Raw genomic sequence first — 19,710 nt, 5'->3', positions numbered from 1 at the left:
CCACCATCACAAACCCTTTTCCAAAATAAAAATCCAAGAGTATGTTAACCCAGCCTCCCCATTCCTCCCAACAAATTGCACAATATGAATTTTTATGGACCTGGTCAAAGCAAGTAGGCCTGCCAGCAGCCTGTTGGACTCCTGTCCACCACAAACCTTGAAGAAAGTTCTTCTAACAACCTCTGCTGCTACACCACTAAGAAGAAGAGTCATCAAATCCTTAACTACTGGAATAATTCTACAAGATCTAAAAAAGGCGTACATATGGCCACTAATGAAGAAAACAACCCTTGCCCTGGTAAATCCCGACAACTACAGACGAGTTTCAAATGGACCTTTCCTGGGCAAACTGATAGAAAGATCAGCATTCACCCAGATGTATCAATTCCTTGAAGATAATGCCATACTTTCAGACTTCCAATTGGGATTCCGTCCAGGAAGAAGGACGGAATCTGCCCTCGTTGCCATCTGGGACGACCTTAAGAGCATAGTTGACCAGAACTGGGTTGCTGTGCTACTTCTCTTGGACCTCTCAGCTGCCTTTGACACTGTTAACCATGACACTCTGGTACAAAGACTCTACAAAGCCGGCATAGAGGAGACTGCTCTCACTGGATCACATCCTACCTTTACAAATCCCCCCTTACACTTCCAAAATGTACTTCACAAAAGCAGAAATCCATCATGGTTGTATCATCTCACCCATGCTTTTCAACATCTACATGAAGTAATTACCGGCTCTGATCAATCAATTTCACATCACATGCTATAACTATGCAGATGACACACAAATACTCCTTCAATTGGAATGCATCAAAGACATTGGAAACTCACCAAATTTAATTTGTCCTAGAGCAGTGGATCAGTGTATGACATGGAGCCAACTCAAACTGAATGCTTCCAAAACGGAAATACTCACATGTGGTGATTGGAAAAATGATGACCCACTCATTGCATAGCCTGATGATCTGGGAACACCGCCTAAAGTATCAAAAGAAGTAAGAAACCTCGGAATGACCATGGTCTCCAAGCTATCAATAAATGCCCAAGTGGACAAACTTGCAAGATCAAGCTTTGTTACTATGAAAATTCTTTGACGCGTCTATCCCGATCTGGGATCCCCACACAAGGTCCAGGCTACCATTTCTCTTGTTCTGTCCAAACTCGATTAAGCCAATAGCCTCTACCACGGATCACCTTTCACAACTATAAAAAGACTACAACGGATTCAGAACTCTGCTGCCAGACTACTCTTGCATAAAACGCCTGCACACCCATATCTTACCCCCTTGAAAGCCCTACATTAGTTACCGGTTGCCATAAAGTCCACATTCAAGCTGCTTTGTATTACCCACAAAGCGGTACATGGAACAGGACCATTCTTCATCAGGAATAAAATCACAAAATACATACAACAAAGAAAACCCCGCTCTAGATTGGCACCTCGCCTCAATATCCTACTGTACAAGAAAAAAATAAAACCATGGGTGGCACATCCTTCTCTGTTCAAGCAGCCAAACTTTGGAACTCTTTATCCCCAAACATAAGATTCACGGATGACCACTTTATCTTCAGGACTCTACTCAAGAGTAAGGGTGGGCATAATATGTGTCAGGGACCTACGCGGAGAGGCACGGAGATGGAACCAATCTCCGCACTCTCCGCATAGTTCCCTTACTCATATCCCGCCTCCCACCCGCCCTATTAAATACATAAAAAAATACAAGTTTAAATAACCTCACCTGATCGGCGGCGTCCCCGGGCTTCAAACCTCTTCCAGCGCATCTTCTTCTGAGAACTGTGCATGTGCGGGAGCCCACGCATGTGCATTCCTCGGCAGGACTGCGCATGCGCGGGCTCCCGCGCATGCGCAGTTCTCAGAAGAAGACGCACGGGAAGAGGTTTGAAGCCCGGGGACACCGCCGATCAGGTAAGGTTATTTAAACTTGTATTTTTTTATGTATTTAATAGGGCGGGCGGACAACTTCCGTTACGCCCTGAGAGTGCGGAGATTTTCCCTGTTTCTCCGCCTATTATCGCGGAAGGGCAAATCTCCGCAATTCCGTGGGCGGAACGGAGTTGTCCGCCCACCCTTACTCAAGAGTTGGCTTTTCCCCACATACCGCCATACTCAAACATAAATATACAGCATATCCCTCTGTATATAAGCATTTATTTTGACTATAGATGTGTACCTACATTATGTGTATTGCTTTTCTAAACATGTATAATAATAATGTTTTTAAAGATATAGATATTTGTTAGTTCTGCTTAACAAATGAACATATTAATTATAGTTACATTATTCTATGTTTAAAATGTATATAAATGACTGCATAAATAAGTAAATCTTTTATCAAATCTATCTACAATTGCTGCACTATTGATATAAAAATATATATTAATTTAAAGTACAGTAACACTCGACAGTCTGAGTTTATTAAATGCAACTTTAATCTACATATATTACCTTCATTATGCATATATGCCTTCCATGTACTTATGATTTACCTTCCATGTACTTAAGTATCTTTATGTTTTTTACTTTGCTTGTAGTTCAGCATATCCAATGTACTACCCTATACTTCACCCTCTATTTCTCGCATTATATCCTCTACCTCCACTCTGACTCATCTCAAACCTCATTCCACTTCTCTCTCCAAAGCACTACTCCATTTCTCACCCTATACTGCTCTCAATATATCCTCTACCTCCACTCTCCCATTTAACCCAAACCCCATATAACTACTATGATTCCCCCAAAAAACCTTTCTAGACTCTTCCCTCCTCTGCTCCTCCTTGCATCTTCTCATACCTCTTTTACTATTCAGATCTCCCAAACAAGCCTTTCTAAACCCTTCCCTCTGACTCTTCCCCATCCACCTTCAATTTACTCATCCCAAACCCCCTCCTACTGCTATTAACTCCGCCATAAAAAGTCTAGACCCTTCCTTCTTCTATCCCTCTACTATTCCTTTTAGAAATCCAAATAACAGACTAACATGTCCACTACTCAAATCAAATTAATTTCATATTTCCCTACGCTAATTCTTCACTAATTCTTTTTGGTATCCAGAGTAGCTTCCTACTTGCCGAAAAGTGCTACAACACCTCATCAGGGTAACAAGCGCTATATAAATGAAAATCTTTTCCTCTTCTGTCCCTCCACTACCTTCACAATCCAAAGAACAGACTAACATATCCATCGCTCAAATTATTCTCATATTTCAATATACTAATTCACCATTAATCCTTTTTGGGTTCTGTGGTAGCATGCTACTCACCGAAAAAGCACTTTGACACCTCAACAGGGGTAGTAAGGGCTATACAAATGTAATTACAATACAGAATGGGGGTTGGGAGCACACTGCCTCACAGTCCCAGCACAGTTCGCCCCTTTACATTCTGGTAAATGCAGTACACAGTTCAAACTTACTTACTAGCTGGAGTTTTTCACCAAAGTTGGTGCAAACATTGCTGTATATCTCTAGACACGTGTTTCTGGGTTGAGCCCGTCATCAGTAGAGAGCAGCAGTATTAGAGAGCAAAGAAAAATCATCTGGGGTTGCTGGAAATGCTGCAAGTTCCTTTCAGGAGACAGTACCACTCACAGGCACACAGGTGCATCTCCAAAGCTCGTCAGCTTGCTGGCTCAAGAGAGCCTTTTAAACAGAATGGGGGTTGGGAGCACACTGCCTTACAGTCCCAGCACAGTTCGCCCCTTTGCATCCTGGTAAATGCAGTACACTGTTCAAACTTACTTTACCCTTTGCATCCTGGTAAATGCAGTACACTGTTCAAACTTACTTTAAAATTAGCTGGAGTTTTTTACCAACGTTGGTGCAGACATTGCTGTATATCTCTAGACACGTGTTTGTGGGTTGAGCCCATCATCAGTAGAGAGCAGCAGTATTAGAGAGCAAAGAAAAATTATCTGGGGTTGCTGGAAATGCTGCCAAGTTCCTTTCAGGTCACAGTGCCACTCACAGGCACACAGGTGCATCTCCAAAGCTCGTCAGCTTGCTGGCTCATGGGAGCCTTTTAAACAGAATGGGGGTTGGGAGCACACTGCCTCACAGTCCCAGCACAGTTTACCCCTTTGCATCCTGGTAAATGCAGTACACAGTTCAAACTTACTTTAAAATTAGCTGGAGTTTTTCATCAACGTTGGTGCAGACATTGCTGTATATCTCTAGACACGTGTTTGTGGGTTGAGCCCATCATCAGCAGAGTGCAGCAGTATTAGAGAGCAAAGAAAGATCATCTGGGGTTGCTGGGAATGCTGCCAAGTTCCTCTCAGGTCACAGTAGCACTCACAGGCACACAGGTGCATCTCCAAAGCTCGTCAGCTTGCTGGCTCAAGGGAGCCTTTTAAACAGAACGGGGGTTAGGAGCACACTGCCTCACAGTCCCAGCACAGTTCGCCCCTTTGCATCCTGGTAAATGCAGTACACAGTTCAAACTTACTGTAAAGTTAGCTGCAGTTTTTCACCAAAGTTGGTGCAGACATTGCTGTATATCTCTAGACACGTGTTTCTGGGTTGAGCCCATCATCAGCAGAGAGCAGCAGTATTAGAGAGCAAAGAAAGATCATCTGGGGTTGCTGGGAATGCTGCCAAGTTCCTCTCAGGTCACAGTAGCACTCACAGGCACACAGGTGCATCTCCAAAGCTCGTCAGCTTGCTGGCTCAAGGGAGCCTTTTAAACAGAACGGGGGTTGGGAGCACACTGTCTCGTAGTCCCAGCACAGTTCGCCCCTTTGCATCCTGGTAAATGCAGTACACAGTTCAAACTTACTGTAAAGTTAGCTGCAGTTTTTCACCAAAGTTGGTGCAGACATTGCTGTATATCTCTAGACACGTGTTTCTGGGTTGAACCCGTCATCAGTAGAGAGAAGCAGTATTAGAGAGCAAAGAATAATCATCTGGGGTTGCTGGAAATGCTGCCAAGTTCCTCTCAGGTCACAGTACCACTCACAGCCACACAAGTGCATCTCCAAAGCTCGTCAGCTTGCTGGCTTAAGGGAGCCTTTTAAACAGAATTGGGGTTGGGAGCACACTGCCTCACAGTCAAAGCACAGTTCGCCCCTTTGCATCCTGGTAAATGCAGTACACAGTTCAAACTTACTTTAAAATGAGCTGGGGTTTTTCACCAACGTTGTTGCAGACATTGCTGTATATCTCTAGACATGTGTTTGTGGGTTGAGCCCGTCATCAGTAGAGAGCAGCAGTATTAGAGAGCAAAGAAAAATCATCTGGGGTTGCTGTAAATGTTGCCAAGTTCCTCTCGGGTCACAGTACCACTCACAGGCACACAGGTGCATCTCCAAAGCTCGTCAGCTTGCTGGCACAAGGGAGCCTTTTTAACAGAATGGGGGTTGGGAGCACACTGCCTCACAGTCCCAGCAATTACAATACAATACAATATTATGCAGAACTAATGTTAATGTAACGTATATAATAGTGCATGGGTCTGGTCACTTCCTTTATTTGTAATTGTATGAAATGTAACGGTCTGCATTCAACTGAATCCCATTTTTATTGTATTTCTGCAGGTTGGGAGAAAAGAATAGACGAGTAAGTTGCCTATTTAAAAATATAGACTATAAAGCACATCTTCATATTGAAACGTGCTTAAATTTGTTATTATGTTTTTACAATTGTATTCTTTTTCACTATTAGTTTTGTTGAAGGGAGGGAGATCGAAAGGAATTATAATCTGAATGACTGGTGGAGGCTTAAAGTTGAATACTCAAGATAAATTGTCCCTTCCCTTTACATTGGACTTAGAACAAATTTTTAAAACAGTGACTTATGTAAGTAATGGGGGACCGAAGGTTGGGCAAGAATTTTGATGAAATATTCTAAATGTTGGGTATTGCTATTCTGCCTTTATTTAAGGAAGCAACTCAGTTCAGCTATTGTTTCCACAGGTTGAAAGGGTTTGAATGTGGGCCCTAGCTTTAAACAAGCATTGGCACAACCAATAGGTCGCTCCCAGGATAGACACTTAACTATTGCCATTGTCAATGCTTGCTTTTTTCCATTATGGCTGCCATGTGTGTTCACAGATGCGCTGTGAAAGGAAATGAAAGTATAATCATTCCATGATGGTTGTTGCACATGAGTGCACATGCACGGCAACTATCTTGCAATGCTTTTCTTTTAGTTTAAGAAACAAGCTTTGACAAAGCCAGTACGTCTCAGCAATCTGAGAGCTATTGGCTTTGTCAATGTCTTTTAGCCATGTTGAATAGCAGTACCATATCTCTATCACCTTCAGGACCGTTCTGGTCTCACAAACAGCCTATAAAACAAAATCCAGGCAGTCAAGAGGCTGCCCTGCCTTTCTCGCTGAAGGAGAGGGGCCACCAGAGCTCGCTCAAGACACATGCCGACCTTATTGTTCAGAGTCAGCTATACTGTAGGAAAACCATAAAGCCAAGAGTACCACTTTGGATTTTCCCATGCAAGGATTTGAGGCAGCAGTGGGTTGGCTTGAACAAGATTAATGGAGTACCTTACCCATCTCCCCATCAGAGTGGGAAACCTATATCAAAGTAAGGTTGTCGTCAGAGCAGTCAGTCTGATTCCTCAGCCTGAGAACCCATTAACGTTTTACTAACCAAGAATTGCATGTGCACATGCATTTTGTTTCATTGCATGTCACAGTGGAAATGGTCCAACACAGGCACAATCCATCTGCTAACAGCTCTGCCAGTCATCGATTAAGTTAGCCCCTCCCAAGTAGCAAGCACTCCTATACCACGTTTCAAGTCTAGCAGTTTGCCTCTGCTGGCAATGGATCAAACAGCTTCTCCACCGACACTGATTGACTCACCACAACTTCTCACACATTCTTCTGTCCAACTGGGCTCTCATCGGCAGCATCTAGAACAAGCAGAGGAGCCTTCAGTGTGTTCCTGGTTGAAATTCTTTGTGAGACATTATCAGGGCCAGGCCGATCTGGTGGGCCCTCTCTTCAGCATCATCTTGTGCTCTGGGTCTTCACTCCACAGAATGAAATGAAGACCGAGTATGAGAAATGAAATATAGAAGAGTGAATGGTGGCGGAAAATAGCACCCTCTTCCTGCACCTATGCCTGAAACTCTGGAGAGATGTCACTGTTGAGTTCTTGCTGATAAACTGTCAACACCCTGGACCCTTGGCATGTGATAAGGCACAGGAATTATGCTCCACTCTTCAACACTTTCACTTGGCAACCGCTATGTTGTTGGGCAGGTGATGAGAGATTCATCGCTCCATATACCATATTCTGTTAATAAGATGGCAGGTCACAAACAGATTGATAGTTTGGGAAATACTACCTTCTCGCAATGCTAATAAACAGTGGTCGAGATGAGAGAATCATAGGTGGATTTAACTGAACACGGGGAACAGACAAAGACCTCACAATAAGGTGTAATTGACCATCTTACGTTATATTGAACATTATGATCTGTAGTTTCGGTTTGTACAGTTCAATGTCAACCAAGACAAACACATTTATTATTAAAAAATAAATAAGTGAAAGTATATTGTGATCTAAAATCGCACACACATTGGAGCTTTTTTAATCTTTCTGAATATTTCCAGAAACAAGTTGTTTGGGAGTTCCACCATTTTATTGTTCTTTTTGACACCCGTGAAGACAATCTTTCAACTGTGTAGCATTCTACTAATCGTTATGCAACCAGTAAGGTTCCTGCTGGACCCCTGGACCTGAGAGTCCAACACGTTTCTTCCATACATAATGCACTAACTTCAGAAAGGCCTAACATAAATAATTTTTTTAGTTGATTTTTTTGGTTTGGGGTGTGGACTTCAAATGTTGTGTGCCATCCAAAGCAATGTAGACCTATCAGGAACAATACTTCAATTCCAACATCTGAGAAAAATATCCAGAGATTGAGTGGTCTTGAGCTCCTCATAATACTTATCATTGTTCTTAATAAGAGTAAATAAGGATAAATGGTTAACCCCTTCTGTGCCCATGACGTGCTGGACTCGTCATGGAGCACAGTCACGCTGTGCCCATGACGAGTCCAGCACATCATGAGGCATTCCCTGGGCAATCCCTCTGGTGCGGGCACCAGAGGGATTCCCTTTAATTAAAAATAGCCTCGGGAGCTGGGGAAGAGCTTCCCCAACTCCTGAGGCCCCCCCCCCCCTTCAGTGTAATGACTATCGGCGCGCACGTCGCGCCGACGTCATTGCACTGAAAGTGAAACTGAAATGAGCCAAGAGGCTCATTTCAGTTTCACTTTGTACGTGCTCAGGGGGCTATCTCAGCCCCCTGAGCACGTAGAAAGACGGGAGTGGTATCGTTGGAAAGGGGAGAATCTCCCCTTTAAAATGGTACCCCTCCCCAGTGGATCCCTGCTTGGGGATCGCCACAGGAAGGCGATCCCCAAGCAGGGATCCACCCACTAGACACCAGGGAGGGGGGAGCGGCCCCTTGGGCAAGGGCCTTTGCTCCCCCAAATAATTTTACCATAATTTAGTCTTTTTGCCCCCCCTGGGGGGTAGATGGGGGCAGTAGCCCCCAATCTGCCCCCCCGGGGGGGCAAAAAGCCCACTAGACACCAGGGAATTAAAAAAAAAAAAAATAGGGGTGGGGGCTGCCCAAAACGGGCAGGCCCATGCCCTCACCCCACCCCCAATAATCACAGTCTTTCTGCCCCCCCCCTGGGGGGCAGATGGGGCATTGGCCCCTAATCTGCCCCTTCGGGGGGGCAGAAAGCCCACTATACACCAGGGATTTCTTTTCAGTTTTTTTTTAGGGTGGGGGCTGCCCGAAACGGGCACGGCAATGCCCCCACCCACCCACCACCATTACAGCCTGTCTGCCCCCCCCCCCGGGGGGCAGATGCGGCATTGGCCCCCAATCTGCCCCCCGGGGGGGGCAAAAAGACCACTAGACACCAGGGAATTGTAAAAAAAAAAAAAATAGGGGTGGGGGCTGCCCAAAACGGGCAGGCCCATGCCCCCACCCCACCCCCCAATTATCACAGTCTTTCTGCCCCCCGGGGGGCAGATGGGGCATCGGCCCCTAATCTGCCCCTTCGGGCGGGCAGAAAGCCCACTAAACACCAGGGATTTTGCGCAATTGTTTTAAGGGTGTGGGCTGCCCGAAACGGGCACGCCAATGCCCCCACCCTCCCCCCCACAAAAATGACAGTCTTTCTGCCCCCCAGGAGGCAGATGGGAGCTGTAGCCCCCAATCTGGCCCCCCTGAGGGCGCAGAATGCCCACTAGAAACCATGGATTTTTTTGTTTTATTAGTGTAAGGGTAGGGGCTCCCCAAAATGGGTATGACAATACCCCACCCCACCCCCAGAGAAATTCCAGTCTTTCTGCCCCCCCGGGAGGGCAGATGGTGGCAGTGGCCCCTGATCTGCCCCCTGGGGGGGCAGAAAGCCCACTAGGCGCCAGCGAGTACGCAGGCTTTTTTTATGCGTGGGGGCTGCCCAAAATGGTCATACCAATGCCCCCACCCAGACAACAAATAGCCACAGTCTTTCTGCCCCTTTAGGATGAAACCCCCTTCCCCGATTCCCCACCAGGGCGGCAGAAAGCCCACTGGGCTCCGAATTTATTTTAGCAATGTGCATACCTGTGGATTTTGGGCCCTAGTGCAGTTGGCACGTAGGCAAACCTAGCAAACCTGTACATTCTTTAAAACTAGACACCAAGGGGAATCCTGGATGGGGTGACTTCACTGGCTCTCACCAGGTTCTGTTACCCAGAATCCATTGCAAACCTAAAAATGTGTCCAAAATAACACATTTTCCTCACATTTCTGTGGTGGAAAGTTCTGAAATCTGCGTGGGTAAACAAAATTCCACCCACCCTGTGTTCCCCAAAGTCTTCATAGAAAAATGGTACCTCACTTGCGTGGGTAGGCCTAGTGCCCGCGTCAGGCAAGGGCCCAAAACCTATTGAGGAGACATCAAAATTACCTATCACAAAACAACCTGGTTTTGCAAAGGGGGTCCTATGAGTTTTTGGCCCTGGGCTTGGCGGCCACCTAGGGAAACCTACCAAACCCACAAATTTCTGAAAACTAGACACCCGGGGGATTCCAGGGAGGTATGGTTTGCGTTGATCCCCCAACGTTTCCTTACCCAGAATGCCCTGCAAACCTCACATTTAGCTGAAAAAATCACCTTTTTCACACATTTTTGTGTGGGAAAGTTGTGGCATCACTGGGCTGGCACAAATTTCCTACCACCCAGCGTTCCCCCGGGTCTCCCAATAAAAACGGTGCCTCACTCGTGTGGGAGGCCCAAGTACCCGCGACAGGCAAGGGCCCAAAACTTATTGAGGCGACATGAAAATTGCCTACCTCAAAACGACCTGGTTTTGCAAGGGGGGTCACCTGGGTTTTTCGCCCGGTGCTCGGCGGCCACCTAGGGGAACCTACCAAACCCACACATTCCTGAAAACTAGACACCCGGGGGATTCCAGGGAGGTATGGCATGCGTGGGTCCCCCAACGTTTCCCTACCCAGAATGCCCTGCAAACCTCTAATTTAGCTGAAAAAATCACGTTTTGCAAAACCAGCGGATGTAACGGTATATTGCTTTCAAAGAGCTGTCATAATTAGAAGAAGTTACAGGTGAAAACGTTGACACAAAAGGCGCTTTTTTCAACAAATTTTCAATTTATCCTATATTTAACTGTTAGTTTCTATAAAGAAACCTTGATGGATCTACACAAATGACCCCTTGCTGAATTCAGAATGTTGTCTACTTCTCTAAAATGTATAGCTTTCAAGGATCCATTATTGCTTTTGTATCCATTTCCACCATTAACTGGAAGGAGGTCGAAAGCACAAAAAATAGCAAAAATAGGTTATGTCCCAGAAAGATGCCAAAACTGTGTAAATAATGTTGGGTATCTGACAAAAGTCTGTTATCCCCTAAAAGCTGGGAAAATGGTGATTTCAGCCCCACAAACCCTTTTTTGATAACACTTGCAGGGAAAAACTCAGATGCTTTCATTTGCAGCCCGTTTTTCCCATTTTCCCCCCCAAAAACTAAATTTTGCTGTATTTTGACTCATTTCTGTGACCCCTCCAGGGGAATCCACAAACCCTGAGTACCTTCAGAATCCCCATGATGTTGGAAGAAAAGGACGCAAATTTGGAGTGGATACCTTATGTGGTCAAAAAGTTACAGGGGCCTCAGCGCGCACTACCCCAAATAGCCAAAAAAAGGGCGTGGCACAGGAGGGGGAAAAGGCCTGGCAGCGAAGGGGTTAATTGTCAAACTAAAACAATAAACATTTTGTCAGGTATAAGGGAGTGATATGGACTCAGGGGTTTGCAAGGAAGGTTGTGGAAGATGGGTCTATGGTGACTGGGCATCAGGATGATCACTGGTGACGGTCATGGGGAGGGACTTACACAACATGTGTGGCAGTAGGGCTTTATAAACTATCCACTCTCCTTGGAAAGGTGCCTGGCAATGCTTCCATGTTGTACTGGTTCTTTGCCTGCCGCTGAGTTTGTCCACCAAGATTGCATGTCTCATCTTTTCATTTTGTACCTTTCTTGGTATCCTGGCCTTCTTGTCTGATATTGATTTGTGACCCACTTTCTCGATCACAATGTGGTACTGTTTGCTGACCGGTTGCCTGAACACTAATTGCCTCCGAGAATTTCAGTTTGTATGCAACATAGTACAACTTTTTTCTTTTCTCTACATTAAGGTGCCGATCACGATCCGGTAAAAACCGGGTACGAACCGTCGGACGGAGCATATTCTCCGTCCGACGCGTACCCGGTCGTCAAAATTTACAAACATGGAATTACGATTCGCACGGGAACACCATTTCCGTACGAATCGTAAAAAACCCCGACCGAACAAAATAAACCTACAAATGCGATCCGGGAAAGCGCCGACCTGATGTCGGGACACTCGCAGCCTGCCATTCACGAACCAGGAATTACGATTCGCACCGACGTCATCCCGCACGGTGAATATTTTCCGGCTGCCAAAAACTGCCAGGAAAGCAGGACGACGCGAACAAGGACTACCAGTACGCGACGGACAGACAGGACGACGCGAACAAGGAGGACCTGTACGCGACGGACAGACAGGACGACGCGAACAAGGAGTACCAGTATGCGACGGACAGACAGGACGACGCGATCAAGGAGGACCAGTACGCGACGGACAGACAGGACGACGCGAACAAGAAGGACCCGTACGCGACGGACAGACATGGACCCGAACCTACGTGTCATCCCGGCCCTCATAGCAGTCGACCTCCTCTACAGGTTCGGACGCAGACGCTGCAGAAGGTCAGAACAACTAAGGGAGGGGGGAAAGTGGGGTGGGGTGGGGGGGCAGGACCAGGGGCAGGCCACAAAACCCCCACCAAAGTCACACAGCACACATGCCCTGGACATACCTGACTCCCATGCCCTGGTCACTACGAGGGGGTGGGGGCGTGTCCAGCTAAGCCAGCGACCGCCACAACGGAAGTCCGTCACGACGCGAACCGGCAACCCAACCAGACAGGTACGTCCCGTACCCACGCCTGAAGAGCGTGGGTACGAGTCGTACCACGCCCACACCCACGTCACCCCAACAATGGCGGGACGCACAAGCATCACATAGCGTGGGGACGGATATGTACGGACCCTACCCCCACCCCGTATGCATGGAGCGTACCCCCACCCCAACAGTGGAAGTACGACCCGTACCCCCACCCGCGTACGTATGGAGCGTACCCCCACCCCAACAGTGTAAGTACGACCCGTACCCACACCCGCGTACGCATGGAGCGTACCCCCACCCCAACAGTGTAAGTACGACCCGTACCCCCACCCGCGTACGTATGGAGCGTACCCCCACCCCAACAGTGTAAGTACGACCCGTACCCACACCCGCGTACTTATGGAGCGTACCCCCACCCCAACAGTGTAAGTACGACCCGTACCCACACCCGCGTACGTATGGAGCGTACCCCCACCCCAACAGTGTAAGTACGACCCGTACCTCCACCCGCGTACGTATGGAGCGTACCCCCACCCCAACAGTGTAAGTAAGACACGTACCCTCACCTCGAATGCATGGAGCGTAGCCCCACCCCAACAGTGTAAGTACGACCCATACCCCCACCCGCGTACGTATGGAGCGTACCCCCACCCCAACAGTGTAAGTAAGACACGTACCCTCACCTCAAATGCATGGAGCGTAGCCCCACCCCAACAGTGTAAGTACGACCCGTACCCCCACCCGCGTACGTATGGAGCGTACCCCCACCCCAACAGCGATGTCTCCACCTGCATCATTCGTGGCATCCTTGGTAGTCATTGTACTTGTGTATGTGGCCTATTGACATGACTTCATGTGTACATGTTTTCTTTTCTGCGCTATGCATGCGTATACTCCCAGCCTCGCACACATGTGGTACATGTACTGCAGGGTCTTTGTGCACCTGACTGACATTTGTGGGCATGGTATCTGTGACTACTCCACCCTTTGCGTTCCATGGGCACTGCTGGGAGTGATGGGCACCCACCCCTCCTGTCTCTGGGCACTGCTGGGAGTGATAGGCCCCCACCCCTCCTGTCTCAGGGCACTGCTGGGAGGACTCTGCACCCACCCCTCCTGTCTCAGGGCACTGCTGGGAGGACTCTGCACACACCCCTCCTGTGTCTGGGCACTGCTGGGAGGACTCTGCACACACCCCTCTTGTGACTGGGCACTGCTGGGAGGACTCTGCACACACCCCTCCTGTCTCTGGGCACTGCTGGGAGTGATAGGCACCCACCCCTCCTGTCTCAGGGCACTGCTGGGAGGACTCTGCACCCACCCCTCCTGTCTCTGGGCACTGCTGGGAGTGATAGGCCCCACCCCTTCTGTCTCAGGGCACTGCTGGGAGGACTCTGCACCCACCCCTCCTGTCTCAGGGCACTGCTGGGAGGACTCTGCACACACCCCTCCTGTGTCTGGGCACTGCTGGGAGGACTCTGCACACACCCCTCTTGTGACTGGGCACTGCTGGGAGGACTCTGCACACACCCCTCCTGTCTCAGGGCACTGCTGGGAGTGATAGGCCCCCACCCCTCCTGTCTCAGGGCACTGCTGGGAGTGATAGGCCCCCACCCCTCCTGTCTCAGGGCACTGCAGGGAGTGATAGGCCCCCACCCCTCCTGTCTCAGGGCACTGCTGGGAGTGATAGGCCCCCACCCCTCCTGTCTCAGGGCACTGCTGGGAGTGATAGGCCCCCACCCCTCCTGTCTCAGGGCACTGCTGGGAGACATCAGGCATTCCCCCCCCTGGGACCCCCCCTACAGTACATAGCATGTGTGTCACACCTGGACACAATGGCAGAAGTCACAGTCACAAAAAAGGGACACAGTCTGTGCCAGTGGACACTGCACTCACCTGATAACCTGGTCGCCCATACAGCATGGGGTACCGTGGGAGGATCACATCCACCAAAGCCATGTTCTCCTCCAGGGTGAATGGCTGTGACCTCTCCACAGCCCTTGACATGGTTCCAGGGAATCAGTAGCAGTAGCTGGGTCGTGGAATACAAAGATGTGCAGGCAAATGCTCCCTCATGGGACCTGGCTGCCTTATATCTGCCTTGCTGGCCCATCTCATGCACAGGAGTACAGAGTGATTGGTCACTCACATTTGCATCCTATGTTTCCTCCAATCCCTTCAAACCTAGCAGTCTGTGAGTTCTTTATCGGTTTCATTCTCCTGCATGATGTCAGCCCCCCAAACACATTGCAACAAAGTAGATTAATTCCAACTGACTTCTGCTGTGCACCTTCCAGAACAAATTCAAAATTTGAACTTGGTCTCCATGACAACCAGCATGCATGTAGGCCTTAATACTTGTCCCTCATGTGTCCCCTATGTAATTTGGAGCTTCACACACAGGTACGGTGCGTTCCGGGGCCCTAGGGCACCCCAAATGCATTGCAACGGCCCGTACACGCGTGCCTACGTTCACTATCACTATGGGTGTCCTCGCGTATGCGTACACGTAGTGATAGTGAGCGTACAGGCGTGTGTACGGCTCGTACCACTACGAGTACGCATACGCGAGGACACCCATAGTGATAGGGAGCGTACAGGCGTGTGTACGGCCCTACCACTATGGGTGTTCTTGCGTATGCGTACACGTAGTGATAGTGAGCGTACAGGCGTGTGTACGGCCCGTACCACTACGAGTACGCATACGCGAGGACACCCATAGTGATAGGGAGCGTACAGGCGTGTGTACGGCCCTACCACTATGGGTGTTCTTGCGTATGCGTACTCGTAGTGGTACGGGCCGTACACATGCCTGTACGCTCCCTATCACTATGGGTGTCCTCGCGTATGCGTACTCGTAGTGGTACGGGCCGTACACATGCCTGTATGCTCCCTATCACTATGGGTGTCCTCGCGTATGCGTACTCGTAGTGGTACGGCCCGTACACATGCCTGTACGCTCGCCATCACGATGGGTACACATACGGCAGCACTCCCATAGTGATATGGGAACGTACACAGGCCCTCTTAGCAGCAGTACGGCGGTTTTCACACATCACAGTGGTGACAGGCGGCACACAGGTAGGGATAGGGCGGACATACTTGTCCATGGATGGACATACTTGTCCATGGATGGACATACTTGTCCATGAATGGACATACTTGTCCATGAATGGACATCAAGGCATCGTCTGTGCATTACTACATGTGTGGGGCAATGTGTGCCAGGCATGCCCTTGACTCCTTTGACATGTGTGCATGTCGTACTGCACACTTGGGGTGAGCGTCACTGGCATGGCACGGAGACCAACACACGGAAGTGTCCCCTGATGCCCGGTACAGGGGTTACCACACCTGACTTGTCACTACCCACTGTGCACAATGTGACTGTCATGTATGTGTGGGGGCTTCCCATCAGGTTGATGTTGGAGCACCCTCAAAAGCTGCAGCTGTTGCAGCAACCAACATGTGTCTGTGTGTAGATTGACATTGCACACTGTTCCGCACACCATGCCACATGTGGTATCGGATGTGAGGTGCACATGTATGCATGGGACACGGAGTAGCATGACAAGGACATGTCTGCATCCTCACAATGAATGTGTGGTGAGTCATGACATGTGCACCTTCATGGCAAGGTGTGTGGGCTGTCCTAGTGTAATGTCATGTGACCTGTGGCTCTAGTGTTCCGCTACCAGTCTCTGCAATCGGCATCCTACTTCTGCTGATGTGTGGGCGTATGTCACTCCTGTCTTGCGTCTGGCTGTTCACTTGCACTGGGACACAGCTATTCCCATGGCATGGCATGGGGAGGTTCTCAATCTCCGTGTGTAGCTGGGTCTTGGTAGGAGTGTCACCTTGCATCCATACGTGTCCTGGGCATGTAGCACATACCTGACTCCCTATGTAGCATATGTGTATTGACAGATTAACATGTGCTCAGTACATATGAATTGTTGTCGTAGTGCACTCACTCTTCCTTGTCACTTCCAAATTACTGCAGAGCGCCGCCTCTTGCCCGACCAATTCCGGACTTGGCTGCCATGCGGGAGAATGATCGGATCCGGTGCTACCGCTTCCCACGACGGTTGATTCTGGAGTTGACGGCGAGACTGGCACCACACCTGCAACCGCAGCACAGGTATCCTATGGCACTGACACCCCAGCTGAAGGTAATGGCTGCCCTACATTTTCTTGCCACGGGTACCTTTCAAAATACCATAGCTCATGTCGGTGGCATGTCCCAGAGCATGTTCTGCCGTGTGCTGCATGATTTCTTAGAGGCCATGTTGATTCACCTGGATGACTTCATCAAGTTCCCAACCCCTGAACAGTTGACTGCGGTCAAGCGTGGATTCTATGCCCTGGGAGGGATGCCCCATGTCATTGGGTCCATAGATGGGACACATGTAGCTTTGGTACCACCACACGCACGGGAGGTGGCGTACCGCAATCGGAAGCACTACCACTCCATCAATGCCCTTGTGGTGTGTCAGCCCAACATGGTGATTTCACATGTCTGTGCTCGTTTTCCAGGATCAGCACACGATGCCTACATCATGAGACGTAGCAGGATGCCTGAAATGATGATGCAGCTGCGCAACGAAAGAGCATGTGTTATTGGTGGGTACAGTCTGTCTGTCCTGTATTTTGCATAGCCTACCAGCACGACCGCTTCACCACTTCTAACGATGTCCATGTGCTTCCCATGTAGGGGACGTTGGCTATCCCAACATGCCATGGCTGCTCACACCTCTCCGCAACCCCATCACGCCGGCCCAGCTCCGCTACAACACCGCCCATGGCCGGACAAGGCGACTGATAGAGAGGACGTTTGGCCTGCTGAAGAGCCGATTTTGGTGCCTCCACAAGACCGGCGGCGCGCTCCCATATGCCCCTGCGAAGGTCTGCAAAATCTTCATGGTCTGCTGCATCCTGCACAACATGGCAGTTGAGAAAGCTGTGCCACTCATCCTGGATCAACATGACGAGGACCATCCACCCGTGGAGGACGAAGGGCTTGGCAATGGGGCTAGTGATGTGGAGGATGTGGAGCCGCAAGAGGACATCCGGACTCGGCTCATACGCGACTTCTTTGCTTAGTGGTGAGTACCAGTGTCTGAGTGTGCACGCATTGGTCCCCGTGTGGCATGTGTTGTGATGTGTGTCTCAACCTGCATGTATGTCACGTGAGTCAGAGGTGTGTGTGGGTGTGTCACTGGAGTGATGGTGGCAGTGATGGTTGTATTTCCCCAGTCATAATTGTGACCTAGCATGTTGTCATCCATACATGTGTCGAGTAAATGCACATGCAAGTGGCTGTGCTTTTTGTGGCTGACTTCTTGTGTGTCTCTCTTCCCCAGGTACTTGCGCATGCCGTCTGCTGGTTGCATTGTTGTGGCACTGCTATTCCTCATGGACACGTCATCGTGGGCTGACTCAGCGTTACAGGCACAGACACGTTTGGAAGTCTCCATAGGGTAAGGGATGCATCAGGGGTGTATTGGGTGTGGCAGTTGTTCACGATGTATGCACACTGCCCCTGTCCATGTTTGGTTCCTCTGCAGCCATGTGGCATCACCATGGGACACGACATGCAGCTGTGTACACCTGAATAGATGGTCTGCCTGGTTGACAGTCATCAGTGATGGGATAGTGGATTGTGATGATGGCATCAATGTGTGTAACACTGCCCTCGGACACATACGGTTAGCATTGGCTTGACATGGTGTGGGACTTCCACATCAGCGGATCAATGGTGTATGGCAGTCTCTCCGTGAGCAGCTGTGGGGGCAGATGCGGCATTGGCCCCCAATCTGCCCCCCGGGGGGGGCAAAAAGACCACTAGACACCAGGGAATTGTAAAAAAAAAAAAAATAGGGGTGGGGGCTGCCCAAAACGGGCAGGCCCATGCCCCCACCCCACCCCCCAATTATCACAGTCTTTCTGCCCCCCGGGGGGCAGATGGGGCATCGGCCCCTAATCTGCCCCTTCGGGCGGGCAGAAAGCCCACTAAACACCAGGGATTTTGCGCAATTGTTTTAAGGGTGTGGGCTGCCCGAAACGGGCACGCCAATGCCCCCACCCTCCCCCCCACAAAAATGACAGTCTTTCTGCCCCCCAGGAGGCAGATGGGAGCTGTAGCCCCCAATCTGGCCCCCCTGAGGGCGCAGAATGCCCACTAGAAACCATGGATTTTTTTGTTTTATTAGTGTAAGGGTAGGGGCTCCCCAAAATGGGTATGACAATACCCCACCCCACCCCCAGAGAAATTCCAGTCTTTCTGCCCCCCCGGGAGGGCAGATGGTGGCAGTGGCCCCTGATCTGCCCCCTGGGGGGGCAGAAAGCCCACTAGGCGCCAGCGAGTACGCAGGCTTTTTTTATGCGTGGGGGCTGCCCAAAATGGTCATACCAATGCCCCCACCCAGACAACAAATAGCCACAGTCTTTCTGCCCCTTTAGGATGAAACCCCCTTCCCCGATTCCCCACCAGGGCGGCAGAAAGCCCACTGGGCTCCGAATTTATTTTAGCAATGTGCATACCTGTGGATTTTGGGCCCTAGTGCAGTTGGCACGTAGGCAAACCTAGCAAACCTGTACATTCTTTAAAACTAGACACCAAGGGGAATCCTGGATGGGGTGACTTCACTGGCTCTCACCAGGTTCTGTTACCCAGAATCCATTGCAAACCTAAAAATGTGTCCAAAATAACACATTTTCCTCACATTTCTGTGGTGGAAAGTTCTGAAATCTGCGTGGGTAAACAAAATTCCACCCACCCTGTGTTCCCCAAAGTCTTCATAGAAAAATGGTACCTCACTTGCGTGGGTAGGCCTAGTGCCCGCGTCAGGCAAGGGCCCAAAACCTATTGAGGAGACATCAAAATTACCTATCACAAAACAACCTGGTTTTGCAAAGGGGGTCCTATGAGTTTTTGGCCCTGGGCTTGGCGGCCACCTAGGGAAACCTACCAAACCCACAAATTTCTGAAAACTAGACACCCGGGGGATTCCAGGGAGGTATGGTTTGCGTTGATCCCCCAACGTTTCCTTACCCAGAATGCCCTGCAAACCTCACATTTAGCTGAAAAAATCACCTTTTTCACACATTTTTGTGTGGGAAAGTTGTGGCATCACTGGGCTGGCACAAATTTCCTACCACCCAGCGTTCCCCCGGGTCTCCCAATAAAAACGGTGCCTCA

General features: G+C 49.5%; 1 protein-coding gene across 1 annotated transcript in view; it reads left to right on the top strand.

The window, feature by feature from the left end:
- LOC146805184 (uncharacterized) overlaps positions 1–19,710 on the top strand; it is a 1,401,767-nt gene that overhangs the window by 711,490 nt on the left and 670,567 nt on the right. The window contains exon 9 of the mRNA XM_085622379.1: positions 5,555–5,576. Coding sequence (XP_085478505.1) covers positions 5,555–5,576 — 22 coding nt within the window. The remainder of the gene's footprint in view (positions 1–5,554; positions 5,577–19,710) is intronic.

This window comes from Triturus cristatus, chromosome 8 (assembly GCF_964204655.1).
Source record: "Triturus cristatus chromosome 8, aTriCri1.1, whole genome shotgun sequence".
NCBI classification, from domain to species: Eukaryota; Metazoa; Chordata; class Amphibia; order Caudata; family Salamandridae; genus Triturus; species Triturus cristatus.
Note: the sequence above shows the minus strand (reverse complement) of the source record. Positions and strands in the feature narration are given on the sequence as shown.